The following is a 14,319-nucleotide window of genomic DNA, read 5'->3' as shown; positions in this document are numbered from 1 at the left end:
TGCACATTTACATCTTAGGGAAGCCTCAGATACACATGAATTGAGAAATAATTGACCAAAAAAAGTGACCCGTGCACTTAAGAATCACAAGGCCATGAACGCTGAAGGAAAACTGAGTAACTATCACAAATTGGAAAGAATTAAAGAAATGTAATATCTAAACACAGCATGGTATTCTGAATTGTATTATAAGAAGAAGGAAGACAGAAGTGGAAAAATTGGAAATAATCAAAAATATGGCAGTACAGTTAATATAATTATATAAATGTTAGCTGCTTAGTTTTAAACTCAACTACAATTATGTATGATGTTGATATTAGGGTAAGGAAGACAGAGTATATATGGGCATTCTCTATACTATTTTTGCAAATATCCTTTAAGTGCAACATTTTCTCAAAATAAAAAGCTAAAAAAAAAATGAGCGTTTTCTTTCATAATTACCTTCTATGCCTTGAAAGCTATCTTTAAAAAACAAATATCAATTTTTAATTTTAATAAACATATTTCAGTATACATACCAAATTATATTATTGGCATACTTCTTTAATACTGTCAAGAGAATAAACCAAGTTACTGAACAAACATTCTTACATCAATGATTAAATAAATTATGTATATAAGCATAAGAATATTTAGTATAAGGATTTTCATTCAAAAGAAAAAATATCAAGCCAATAACATTAACAGTTTTAATAGTTGTTATTATTGAGTAATTAATCTGAATAATACACATATGCATATAGAACAAAATATATATATACCTCACAAATATGTAAGGTAGATCCCACTATTACTTTTTTTTCTTTTTTCTTTTTTTTTTTTTTTTTTTTCAGTACTGGGGATTGAACTCAGAGGCACTCGACTCGACCACTGAGCCACAACCCCAGTCCTATTTTATATTTTATTTAGAATCAGGGTCTCACTGAGTTACTTAGGGTCTCACAAAGTTGCTGAGGCTGCCTCAGTCTCAATACCATTTCTTTTTATAAATAAGAAAATTAAGACTTCAAACACCTAGGTAATTTGCCAAAGTTAGTAACAACTTCAGCAACAACTTTCTGTGTTCTTTTGATTAAAACAGAACTATATAACTTCAAGTTTCAGCCCTTAAAAATTAATGTTTACCAGTATTGCTGCCTAATAATATCACCCATGATATGTTTAAGAAGGAGTTTCATGCACTGGGCTCTGTAAGAGCAGCACAAAATTATCTAAACTATACACTGTTTTCAAGAATCTGGGACTCACCAAGGAAACAAGTTATATGTGTACATATTTAAATTTAAGGAAAATAGTTAATATACATAAATACATATAAATATGTACAGTACTGCAAAGTAGCAAATAATACTAAATAAGTAAAATGGGTAATTTACTTAATTAATTTTCTAATCTGTTATGATTTATTTTTAAAAAATGACTTTTTTTATGAATTAACAGTACCAGTGTTTGACTCACTAATGACCTTAGTGACTACATTATGTCAGATTTTATTATCTACTGATTTTTTTAATTTTTTAAAATTATCTATTTATTTTTTAAACTTTTTATGGACTGCACCTTGATTCACCATACACAAATGGGGCACATCATTTCATCTCCATGGTTGTACACGATGTAGACTCATACCATTTGTGCAATCATACATGTACATAGGGCAATGATGTCTGTCTCATTCCACCATCTCTCATACAGATGAATGGATGAAGAAACTGTGGTATATATACACAATGGAATATTATCCAATCAAAAAGAATAATAATAATATGGCATTTGCAAGTAAATGGATGGAATTGGAGAATATCATGCTAAGTGAAATAAGCCAAGCCCAAAAAACCAAAAGCCGAATGTTTTCCCTGATAAGTGGAGAAAAAAAAAATGACTCTTTTATAGCAAAACATTTTTATCCAGTGCTCCCACAGCTAAAATAATTTTAAAACACTATGATTTTTCTATTTTTTTAAGACAAAAAGTCTCAAACTTTAATGTACATAGAATCACCTAGAGAGATCTTTAAAATGTCAGTTTCCTTGTACTACATTTTAGTATTATCAGTTTAGAGACTTGAGTAAGTCCTGGAATTTGCATTTTTTAACTAGTCCTCCTGATGAATCTAATGCAATTGTTCATGAAGTCTAAGATTTTCAATATCTTTTTATTTAGGAGAAAAAAATACTAAATTTTTGTATCTGATAGAAGTGCTGAATAGTTATGCAGATATTTATATTATAAAGTTATATGTTAATAAGGCACAAAGCATATGGTATGCATTCAACAAATTCTATTCTATATTAGAACTGTTTCTATGTTTTGGACTTTTTTTCCTTTTCTCTCTCTTTATTTTTAACCATATTCCTATTTCTGAGCAAATCAGACATTGGATAGACTTATTCTCAGAGAAACTTATAAACCAAGAGAAATTTACCCCTTTGTTTATGAAGGAAGCAATATGAATCCATAATAATGAAATATGCTTCATAAACAAAGCTATAGTTTGATCCCTTCTGCTAGTTGTTATACACCTAACTACTTTTCATGGAACTTGATTTCTGAAATTTGACTAGATCATCATCTTTGATATCAAAGCCTAATTAGTCAAAAAAGGAAAAACAAGTCATTAGAAATAAATAGCCCTTCTCTAAATAATTTTGGTTCCTCAGAATTAGCAAGAACAAGCAGAGTTACAAGTATATATTGGAGGCACTCCAGCAACCTAACACATTCAATGCATTTGAAAACTTCATTATTAGATCCTTATAGCATAATTTTCATGATGAATGAGCAAATCTTACTGATCCTCATCCAGGGATTTTTGTCATTGATCTAAAAATATACAAAGAGTCTTGGACTGTTATACACCCAACTCAGCCTGTAGATTAAACTCCATTTTCATCCTCTGAGGGCACGGCACGAATTCTGAACTATTTGGAATTCAACCTAAACTTAGTATCTAAGACTTACTATAATCACTATAAGAATGGCACTTTAGGAACTTTCATGTCACCCCTGATATACTGCTTAAAATTTAACTAAAACAAAACTACAAACATTGTCATGAAAAATTCAAGATCTAAATACATGAAAAGACAACTCACTTTTGTATTTAAGAACATTCAACATTGCCTTTCACCTCTTTTTGTTACATTGATTCCCAAGTTTGTTGTTGATGTTGTTTTTGAAGCTATTTTGAATGGGGTAGTTTCCTGATTTCTCTTTCACTGGATTCATCACTGATGTATAGAAATGCATTTGCTTTATGGGTATTGATTTTATATCCTGACACTTTGCTCTATTCGTTTATTAGGTTTAGAAGTTTTCTGGTGGAATTTTTTGGATCTTCTAAATACAGAATCATGTCATCAGCAATAATGATACTTAGAGTTCTTCATTTCCTATTTGAATTTCTTTAATTTCTTTTGTCTAATTGCTCTGACTAGAATTTTGAGTACTATGTTGAATAGAAGTAGTGAAAGAAGGCATCCCTGTCTTGTTCCAGTTTATAGAGGGAATGCTTTTAATTTTTCTCCATTTAGAATGATGTTGGCCTTGGGTTTAGCATAGGCAGCTTTTGCAATGTTGAGGTATGTTCCTACTATCCCTAGTTTTTCTAGTGTTTTGAACATGAAAGGGTACTCTATTTTGTCAGATGCTTTTTTTCCATCTATTGAGGTGGTCATAAGATCCTTGTCTTTAAGTCTAGTGATGTGATGAATTGCATTTATTCATTTCTGTATGTTGAACCAATCTTACATCCCTGGGCAAACCCCACTTGATCATGGTGCACTATCTTTTTAATATAGTGCTAAAATATAGTGTGATGTTTGGAACATCTCTAGCAATTAGAGGAATGCAAATCAAAACTACTCCAAGATTTCATCTCACTCCAGTCAGAATGGCAATTATCAAGAATACAAGCAATAAGTGTTGGCAAGGATGTAGGGGAAAAGGTATAGTCATACATTGGTGGTGAGACTGAAAATTGGTGCAACCACTATGGTAGGCAGTATGGAGATTCCTCAGAAAACTTGGAATGGAACCACCATTTGACCCATTTATCCCACTCCTTGGTTTATACCCAAAGAACATAAAATCAGCATACTGCAGTGATGCAGTCACATCAATGTGTAGCAGCTCTGTTAACAATAGCTAAACTATGAAACCAATCTAGATGCCCTTCCATAGATGAATGGATGAAGGAAATGTGGTATATATACACAATGGAATATTACTCAGCCTTAAAGAAGAATGAAATTATGGTATTTGCAGATAAATGGATGGAGCTGGAGAATATCATGCTAAGAGAAATAAGTTAAACCCAAAAAACCAAAGGCCAAATGTTTTCTCTTATAAGAAGATGCTGATCCATAATGGTGGGGGGAATGTAGGGAAAAATGGGGGAAATTTGGATTGGGCAGAAGGGAGTGAGGGGAAAGGAGGGGGATTGGGGATGGGAAGAATGGTGGAATGAGATAGACATTATTACCCTATATACATGTATGACTGACTACATGACCAGTGTGACTCTGCACCATGTACAGTCAGAGGAATGAGAAGCTGTGCTCCATTTGTGTACAATGCATCAAAATGTATTCACTCATACATAACTAATTAAAACAAATTTTAAAATAAATAAAAAGAAGTGATGCTGGGACAATGACATATCTCTATCCCTCCTCAAGGCCCCCCAAAAAGAATTTAGACCCTTAACTCACACCATACACAAATATTAACACAAAAATGAACCACTGATTTTTATATAAGAGTCAAACTGCAGAATCAGAAGAAAATCTAGGAGTAAATTGTGACTTTATACACAAAGCTCTTATATTCTACAACAAAATCACAATCAATAAGAGAAAAAAATGATAAGAATGTATTTCCTCAAAATTTTAAACTTTTATCTCAAAAGTCACCATAACTAAAGTGAAAAGAGGTCAGAATATGAGAAAATGTTTGAAAATCATATTTCTGACAAGGAACTTGCATCCAAAATATATAAAAAAACTCTTGTAAACCAATAAGAGTTGAATTTTGAAAAGTGGGTAGAAGATCTCAGTAGACATTTCATCAAAGAAAATATATAGATGGTCAATAAGCATGAAACGATACTCAACATCCTTAAGAAAATACAAATCAAAATCACAACATACCACTTCACATGCATTAGAAAAGCCATATCAAAAAGACTTTACCCAAAAGACACATAAATATATGCACACATGGAAACATAAAAATTTATAGCAGCATTATTTATAAAAGTCAAAAATTAGGAACTAAACAATCATAAATTAACAATAACCAAAATATCATATATCCATGTAATGTAGTACTTTCCAGCAAACTTCTGATACATGCTATAAATGGATGGACCTCAAAAACATTTCACTGAAGCGAAGCCAAGTGCAAAGGATTATCTAGTATATAATTTCACTTATATGAAATGTTCAAAAAGCAAAGTTTTAGAGACAAAAAGAAAATAGGTTAAAAATAGATTGGTCATTGCTAACACTAAGAGTGTGTAATTGCACATCGCTGGAAAAAAATGGGGGACAATGAAAATTTTAAAAATAGAGCTAGACATTGTGGCACATACCTATAACCTTAGAACCTGAGGCAAGTGGATCAGAAGTTTAAGACTAGCCTGGGCAACTTACAAGACTCTTGTCTCAAAACAAAAATTTTACAGGGCTGGAGGTGTATCTAAGTGGTAGAGTGCCCCTGGGTTAAATCTCTAAAATAAATGACAAAATAAATAAAAAATAAAAATACTGAGGTAAAAAATAAATATATAAAAAATACTGGAAAACACTGAATTAATTAGGAAAATTTAAGTGATATATATTATGCATCCATGAAACTGTTAAAAATAAAAGTAAATGAATAAAAAGGGGTCCCAGTTACTGGACAACAATGGACATGATCACATAGGTGCACAGGACTTGTTATTTATGATTGGGCTGATACATCTAGTAATTTAAATTTTTTTGTTTCAATTAGTTATACATGACAGTAGAATACACTCTGATACATCATACACATCTAGTAAGTATTAGAGAGCCTTCCATACGTAACTGGTGTTGGTTTACTCTTCATTAGTTTCAATATTGGAAGTTATGATATCATCTAACAGGACTTTAACCCCATTGAGAATTGATTATAAAAATAGAAAATTCTGTCTAAAACATTAAGTACCTTGATATGGATTGACTTGTCCCTCCAAAAAGAGATGTTGAAGCCCTAAACCTCAGCATCTATGAATGTGGCCTTATTTGGAAATAGGGTCTTTCCAGGTGTGGTCAAGTTAAGATAAGGTCATTAGGACGGGCCTTATCAAATATGATTGATGTCCTTATAAAAAGAGAAGAGACACCAAGGGAGGACTGCCATGTGAATGTAGAGGCAGAGACTGGAATTATCCTCCTCAAGTTAGGAGATGCCTGGAGCTACCACAGTACAGAAGAGTAATGGAAGGATCCTTTCCTGGAGACTTTGAAAGGAGCATGTGCTTGCTGACAACTTGATTTGAGACTTCTAACCTGCAGAAGTATGGGACAAAACATTTATGTTGTTCTAAGCCACCAAGTTTTTTGTTCTTTGCTATGGCAACCCCATCTCCAACGCCCAAAAAAGGAAAACATAATCAAATTCGTAATTTTGATATATAATAAGAGAAATCATTACCATGGCCATTCAATTTATTAAAACCTTTCATTAATATTCTTTTAAAAAGTAAAAGCTTAGTAACAACCCCAGAATTAAATTATTGCTGATTATTACAAATATCCAAGATAGTATCCCCAGGAGTGTTAAACTCTTTAAGTATATAACTTAACAAAACAAATTGTGAGTTCTTTTGTATGTTTTATTTACCCTTCTTTTTGTAGTAGCACATGAAACAAGGGTATCTATTTACTAAAGTGATGAATAAACTCATTAATTTTAAACAATTTTTCTTTGGACAAAATCATTTAAAAATAATTTTCACTTGCTACACATTTCAAAATATTCATATTTTCAAATGAACTGGTATATTATTAGTAACTGTATCTTAGCTTCAAGGTAGAGCATAGTACATTTCCATTACCCCCAAAATTTCCCTTTAGCTCTTTATTGTTAACACCCACCCCCAGATATAAGCAACTACTATCTGCTTTCTACTGATTTGTGTCTGCTTTCCTTTTGTTTTTCCCTTTAAAATATTTAAAGGACTGACAATATTTTATTTAAGAAATATTCCCTAAGTGTCATAGTCTCATTGAAGGAACTTACCATAAAAATCAATATAAAAAGATTAATAATTTGGAGTTGCTATGCCATAGAGTAATAAAATACTCTTAAGAGGCTAGACCAACAATGACCTTAAAAAACTACTGGCAACTCAAAGTAAGATTTATTTTTTTAAAGTAACTTCTTAGAAATTTAGTTGCTTTTATATTCCTTGCATTAAAGTTTAAAATACATCAAAAGAAAACCCAGATTTGGAGGAAAAAAGTTGACCCAAGTAAAATAGGTCTCTTCCTCTTTTGTACATAGAATGTGCAATATATTCCCTCAAATCAGCTTTCAATTTATATTCCAAAACACCTTTCTAGGTCTACAAATAGTTTGCTGAAATTCTTGCCAACCTAAATAGTATGTTCATAAAGAAAGCAGATTATCTGGTAAAGAATATCCAGAGTGTATGTTTGTGTGTTTGGGGGGATTATTTTTACTTTTTAGGAATACTTCATTTGCCTTCTTCATAATTTATGTAAATGTGACTGATACCATTTTTCAGATCCTCAGCTTTCTCCCTGTTAGCAATAAATGTAAATAATATCTTTTTGTTTTTTGTAAATTTTGACATAAAAATTCACATATCATAAAATTCACTATAAAATTCAGCAGTTTTTAGAATATTATATTCACAGTGATATGCAACCATCACCACCATCTAATTCCAGAACATTTTTATCACCCTCAAAAGAAACTACCTGTTAGCAGTCACTCTTTACTCTCTTCTATGCCCCAGTCCCTGATAACCACTGATGTAACCTCTTCTAAACACTTCATGTCAATGGAATCATACAATATATGACCAACAATGCTTTGCATTGTACTTTCATATTTCAAGCAGAAGATGTGAAAGATCACTTTATAATGGGATTCCTTTTTATTTTTTTAATTGGCTTTAAAGGAGCAGAGTCACTTTTTAAATGAAACTTTTTCAAATCTTAGCTCTGTATTTATTAGCTATGTGAACTTGAGTAAATTACCCACGTCTCTGAGCCTCAGTTTCTCATCTGTAAGGTTGGAAACATTAGCAAACTTTCAAGATTATTGTGAGAATTAAGATGTTTGTGTATATCATGAGCCTGAGATAAGATCTAGGGTTGTTGCTTCATGAAGACTGCCTAATTATCTTTATTCATCAGTTAGCTATTGATTCTACACTAGAACAGGAACTATATAATGACAGAAAGAAGGACAAACTAGGAATCAAGAGATTTAGACACTAGAATGAGCTCTGCTATTAGCTAACATAAAAGGCATGCCCTTAATCTCCTTTTGTCTTTGATGTTCAGTTTTGTCATCTGTAAATTAAGGAACTAGTCTAATTCATATTTAATATTTTTAATATTAATACTTAATGTTGCCAGGTGCAGTGGCACACACCTGTAATCCCAGCAGTTTGGGGAGGCTGAGGCAGGAGGATTCAGAGTTCAAAGCCAACCTCAGCAACACTGAGGTACTAAGTAACTCTGTGAGACCCTGTATCTAAATAAAATACAAAAAAGGGCTGGGGATGTGGCTCCATGGTTGAGTGAGTATCCCTGAGTTCAATCCCTGGTATCCAAAAAAAAAAAAAAAAAAAAATCCTAATGCTTTTAAATTGGAAGTTCAAGATAAAGCAATAAGACAAGAAAATTAAAGGTATACAGAGTAGGAAGTAAGATTTAAAACCATTTTCATATGGCATGACTTTTTATGTAGAAAATCCTAAATAATCACCATAAAACTCTGGAACTAATAAGGTTACAAGATACAAGGTTAATATACAACAGTCAATTTCTTTCCTATATCCAGCAGTGAACAAGTAGAACTTGAACACACTGTCATTTATATTGACAGAGCAAGAAAAATGAAATATTTTAATGTAAATCTAGTAAAACATGCAAGATCTAAACAAGGAAAACAACGAAACTCTGAAGAAAGAAATTAAAGAACTAAATTAATGAAGAAACATTCCATGTTCATGAATGAAAAGATTTGGCAACATGTCAGTTCTTCCCAACTTGATCTACAGATTTGCTATAATTGCAAGCAAAAGAAACAGCAAGTTATTTTGTGGATATCAGCAAAGTGATTATTAAGTTCATATGGAGAGGCAAAAGTGTAGAATAAAGGAGGGCTGACACTATCCAACGTCAAGAATTATTATAAGGTCACAGTTATCAAGACAGGGACTGGCAAAAGAACAAACAAAGCAATGGAACAGAATAGAGACCCCAGATATAGACCCACAGACATATCTTTGACAACGTGATCTTTGAAAAAGGAGCAAAGTCAATACAATAGAGAATGGCACTCTTTCTAACAAAAGACTAGAACAACTGGATATTCACATGCAAAAAAAAAAAAAAAAAGTTCTAGACACAGACCCTATCTATACCCTCAACAAATATTAACTGAGGATGGATTACAGAACTAAATATAAAACATTAAACTATAAAACTCTTAGAATATAACACAGGAGAAACTAGATGACCTAGGGTTTGATGATGACTTTTTAGATTTAACAGCAATGGCATGATCCGTGAAAGAAAGAATTGTAAACTAGATTTCACTAAAATTTAAATGTTCTGCTCTGCAAAAGACATTGTTAAGAGAATGAGAAGGGCAAGCCACAGACTGAAAGAAGATATTTGCAAAAGATATATCTGAGGACTGTTACATAAAGAACTGTTAAAATACAACAGTGAGGAGCACACCTATAATACCTGAAATGCAGAAGGCTGAGGCTGGAGGATCACAAGTTCAAGGCCAGCCTCAGCAACTAAACAGTACCCTGTCTCAAAAATAAAAAGGGCTGGGGATATAGCTCAGTGGTAAAGTAATCCTGGTTTCAATCCACAGTACTGCAAAATAATAACAATAATAAAAATAATAATAATAAAACAAATCTGTCGGACACACTTGTTCTATATCTTCAAAGTTATGAATGCTAGACTGTACCCTGGACTTGGAACTTAGAATACCCTAAATCTTAAGAGTTATTTAGGGCCCACAAAATGCAATGATAACTAATTTAGCAAGAAAAAAATTATCTTTGAAGTTTTCTAAAAATGATTGGGAAAAAAGGAAAACATATAAGGACCTCTCCCATAAGACTGTTCAGATTTACTTTATACACACACACACACACACACACACTCTCTCTCTCTCTCTCTTTCTCTCTCTCTCTCTCTCTCACTCTCTCTCTCTCTCTAAATGGAAGTAAAGCTTGGGAAGATTAATGAGAATCTTCTATTTCACTCATATCAAAATCAATACATTCACTCATTTGACCAACTTGCCCATTTTTACAGTTTTTTTTCCTCTCTCACTTCTTATCTACCTCTGACTGCTATTCCATATCTAATCTTTGCTTTTAATGTTGTTCCAATTGGATTTGCAACCGTCCAGCAATTTTCACAGTTACAACTAAAAATCCTTAATTCCCACTTCTACTATCCAATCTTTCAATCTTTTTCCAGGCTCCATTTCCCATTCTTTCTCCTTAGTAGACAGTAAATCAACTCTCAGAAAATCAACTCCCATAAAAATCTAAAACCTAGAATTCACCTCAATGTCTATATTTCCATCAACAATATAAATAGCTAATTTTATTGAGCACTTACGTAAATACCAGGAACTTTACATAGTTTATTTCATTTATTCATCACAAAATCTAAGAGATAAATATCATTCCCTTCCCATTTTTCACTTGAGGAAACTCAGGCACAACTTTCCCAAGATCAAATAAATAGCAAATAAATAGTGAATAAATAGCAATGCTAGACTCACTAGACTGTGTTCTTAAATACTGTGTCATATTGACTCTCACAGGTTTATTTGCAAAGCCATCCAATTAATTTTCTAAATCAAAGCCCAAAGTTATTCCTATTTTCCAATCATAAAAATTCCAAATCAGGAATTTTTACTGTGTTAAACCTGATTAAGAATGTAATATAAAATATATCAATTTTTTTAAATTTCTGACCTAGTTTTAGAAAACCTATATTTTAGTCCTAGCTTTGTCACTTTGTGACCTTAGATGTTACTCAAATTTAATATGCCTTAGTTTCTCATTTTTAAAGATAAAATGTGCTTTATATAACATACTTGTTTTGAGAACTAAGGAGACACAAAAGCAATTGAAGAAGTTGAAAACATTATACAAATGTAAATTGGACCTAAAATTCAGCATCTTTCCAAGCTTCTAAGGCTTATTTTTCTTAAAATAAACTGATAGCATGGTTCTGTCTTAACATTAAATTGTGCAACTCTACTGTACTATAATCCCCATAAAATGCAAACTTTTAACTCTGACCTTCAGAAATTTCCAGCAGACTTATTGTAGGCCTTCTTTTCTAGCCAAACTTATATTTTCTCTGCTCTTTTAAGCCAGAAACTGGTTGCCCATCTAGCCCATTAATGTCATCCGTTTCTAAATTCCTCCAGTTAATCCTCATTTGGTCCTGAACCCTTTAACTGTTCCCGGCCAGTGACAGTTCATAAGCCACATCAAACTGGTTTCAGCCTGCTTTTCTAGGACAAGTTCCAAGCTCCTCCTCCCCCCCATTATCACCACCACCAAAAAAGTGCCCCCCCCATATTTAATCTTTCTTAAATCTCCATACTGTGATTTCTGTGTATAGTTCCTCCCTCTCCTCCAGAGAGTAATAGTTTCCTGGTATCTTTAACACTATTCTGAATAACTGCAAAACCCTGATTTATGTATACAAGTTTAGGAAGATAGACAAATCTTTTACTCTTATTTTTGTGTAATAACTCCACTTTGATTCCAAGCAGAAATACTCTACTTTAAAGCAGTCAGGCTAATTGGCACACTTCCTTTTTCCCTCTCTGACACTGCATCTGCCCTTAATTAGATTCCATTCTTGGTGGTGACTCCAGCAATTTTTCCCATCTCTCTGCTCCCTCCCTGCCCAAACCTGGCGTCCTGAGGTGAACTGGGCATGCTCAGTAGCCACAGCTGATTCCGGGATGGTAACGAATCTTTTTGCAGCACGTGAGACCGGCAGGAGAGGTAATGTTCTGAAAATACAGTGGCCCAGAATTTGCTTACTCCTCCTATGGTATTCTTTCATTTAAAGATATGTTCAAAGCCTAGAATGAACTCGGAAATGGACAGCTTACCGCCAGTCTCTAGTCTGCAAGGTGGGTTACCAACCTGTGTAGCAGAGAGCTGAGAAACAGCTTCTCGGTCTGGTTTGGTGCAGGGAAGGGATTTCTGCTGTTCTGTGTGAACGCTGATAGATGGCTGGAAGCTAACATTTGGCATCTCTGCTGCGTCAAGAAAATACTGGGGTTTTTCTCTTTTTTTTCCTTGAACACAACATCAGCTGCTCCAGACTAAAAAAGATGTTGCCTGAAGATCTCCAAGGTCTGTGAGCCAGACAGATAGATTGTGGAGAGGATAGAAGGCAAATCAATCACTTATCCAAAAATTAAATCTAGGGAGGCGGCTTAAGGACCCAGAGATAAACAGATGGGCTATTTCCAAATGACAGTTCAGGAACCTTTCAGATATTCAAATCTGAATCGTGTGCCTGTCCCCACAAAATGCATACCTTCTTTGTACATGAACCGTGACATATTTCCCTTAGAGAAAGAAACTGACAGATCACACACACACAAGCCTTTCCTGTGGTTTCTGCGGAAACTAAAATCTCTAGAGCTGCAATAGCAGCAGATTCCCTCACCTCATTGCCTCAGGATGAGGCATGGGGAGAAAATTTACCAGGGATTAAATGGGATAAAAGGGGGCTTTCTTTGCAGGGGCTTGAGCCTTCACTGCAGAGTCTGAAAAAAAGAAAGATAGGCACTGAGAGGGAGAGAGACACACAACTGCCCCTGCTGCTAAAACCTAGCCATTTCTTCAAACAGCAACAAACATGAGACATTTCATCACCATAGTGCATCCATATTGAGAAGGGGGAAACAATCATGTGCTTTGCTTTATGCATTTCAGTCTCCGGAGATGGGAGGAGACCCCTGTCCATATGTCGTGAGAGCTATCCACCACCCCAAAAGTACACTCACTGCACCTAGCTAGCAGACCACTTGCCTGGCAGGTTTTGCAGCAAAGCAATCTATTTGACAGCAGGTTGTCTCTTACCGTAGGCAACAGCGGCTCCATTTGGGCTCCCTGGTCTTTAATCTCCATGTTTTGTAATGCCTCTGGAATAAGCACCTTGCTCTGCAGTGTCTTCAGTGTCTTACACTCAGCCCGGCACTCGCTCTGCTTAGTATTCGGATCAGGTAGCTCTGAAGCAGGAGGCAATTGCACACTCCAACTCACCAGAGTCACATGGCTCCTACTCACTCGGGCTGCTGGCCAGGTTTTGCACTGAATGCCTTGGATCCCTGGGCCCGTAAGAGAGATCCCTCAAGCCCTGTATCACTGCCCACACCTGGCTACTGGTATAAAATACAGCCTACAATACTTCAAGTCTAATGGGCATTAAGAATTTTACCTAAGATGCTAACTTTTTATACAGACAAGTTCTAGCTGGCCTCCAACCAACTGGGTCTGATTTGATACTTTGAGGCAACTTACTTCATTTCCAGAACCCAATATGAGACATAGTTCAAACGAGATACTGTTAACAAGGTTTACTGGGTGTTCTCCTCTGAATACCGGAGGTCTTTTAAAACAGGTAAGGTGTCCTCAAGATAATATATCTTAGACTAAAGTATTCCTAACAAAAATAAAATCAAACATTTAAGTTATTGTTCACTCAATAAGAATTGGACAGATGTTTCCAATATATGAATTATGAGAAATGTATATAAGTCACACGCAATTAAAAATGAAGTGTTTTTCTGTGATTTCCAAATAAAAATTATAGGGACAGAAAATATTTTGATAATAGCAATAATCAAGATACAAAAACATGTTGAAAAGTCAATGAATCTGATAAGAGTAGCCCAAGCATTTTAAGTCCTTTGCCTTAAAAGTCTTACAAAGGAGTACTGAGATCTTTTAAAACAGGTAAGGTGTCCTCAAAATTACTATGTCATTTGATTACCTAATTAGTATGACATTAGATC

The 14,319-nt window shown here is 34.0% G+C and overlaps 1 protein-coding gene across 1 annotated transcript in view; it reads right to left on the bottom strand.

Annotated features, from left to right (window-relative positions):
* SLC4A10 (solute carrier family 4 member 10) overlaps nt 1-13,584 on the bottom strand; it is a 307,725-nt gene extending 294,141 nt beyond the window's left edge. The window contains 1 exon segment of the mRNA XM_079131852.1: nt 13,385-13,584. Within this exon segment, the coding sequence (XP_078987978.1) occupies nt 13,385-13,432 (48 nt within the window). The 5' untranslated portion in view covers nt 13,433-13,584.
* Nucleotides 13,585-14,319: the final 735 nt, after the last annotated feature.

The sequence above is a fragment of the Sciurus vulgaris genome, assembly GCF_902686455.1.
Source record: "Sciurus vulgaris genome assembly, chromosome: 3".
Lineage (NCBI taxonomy): Eukaryota > Metazoa > Chordata > Mammalia > Rodentia > Sciuridae > Sciurus > Sciurus vulgaris.
This window is presented reverse-complemented; position numbering and strand designations above follow the sequence as displayed.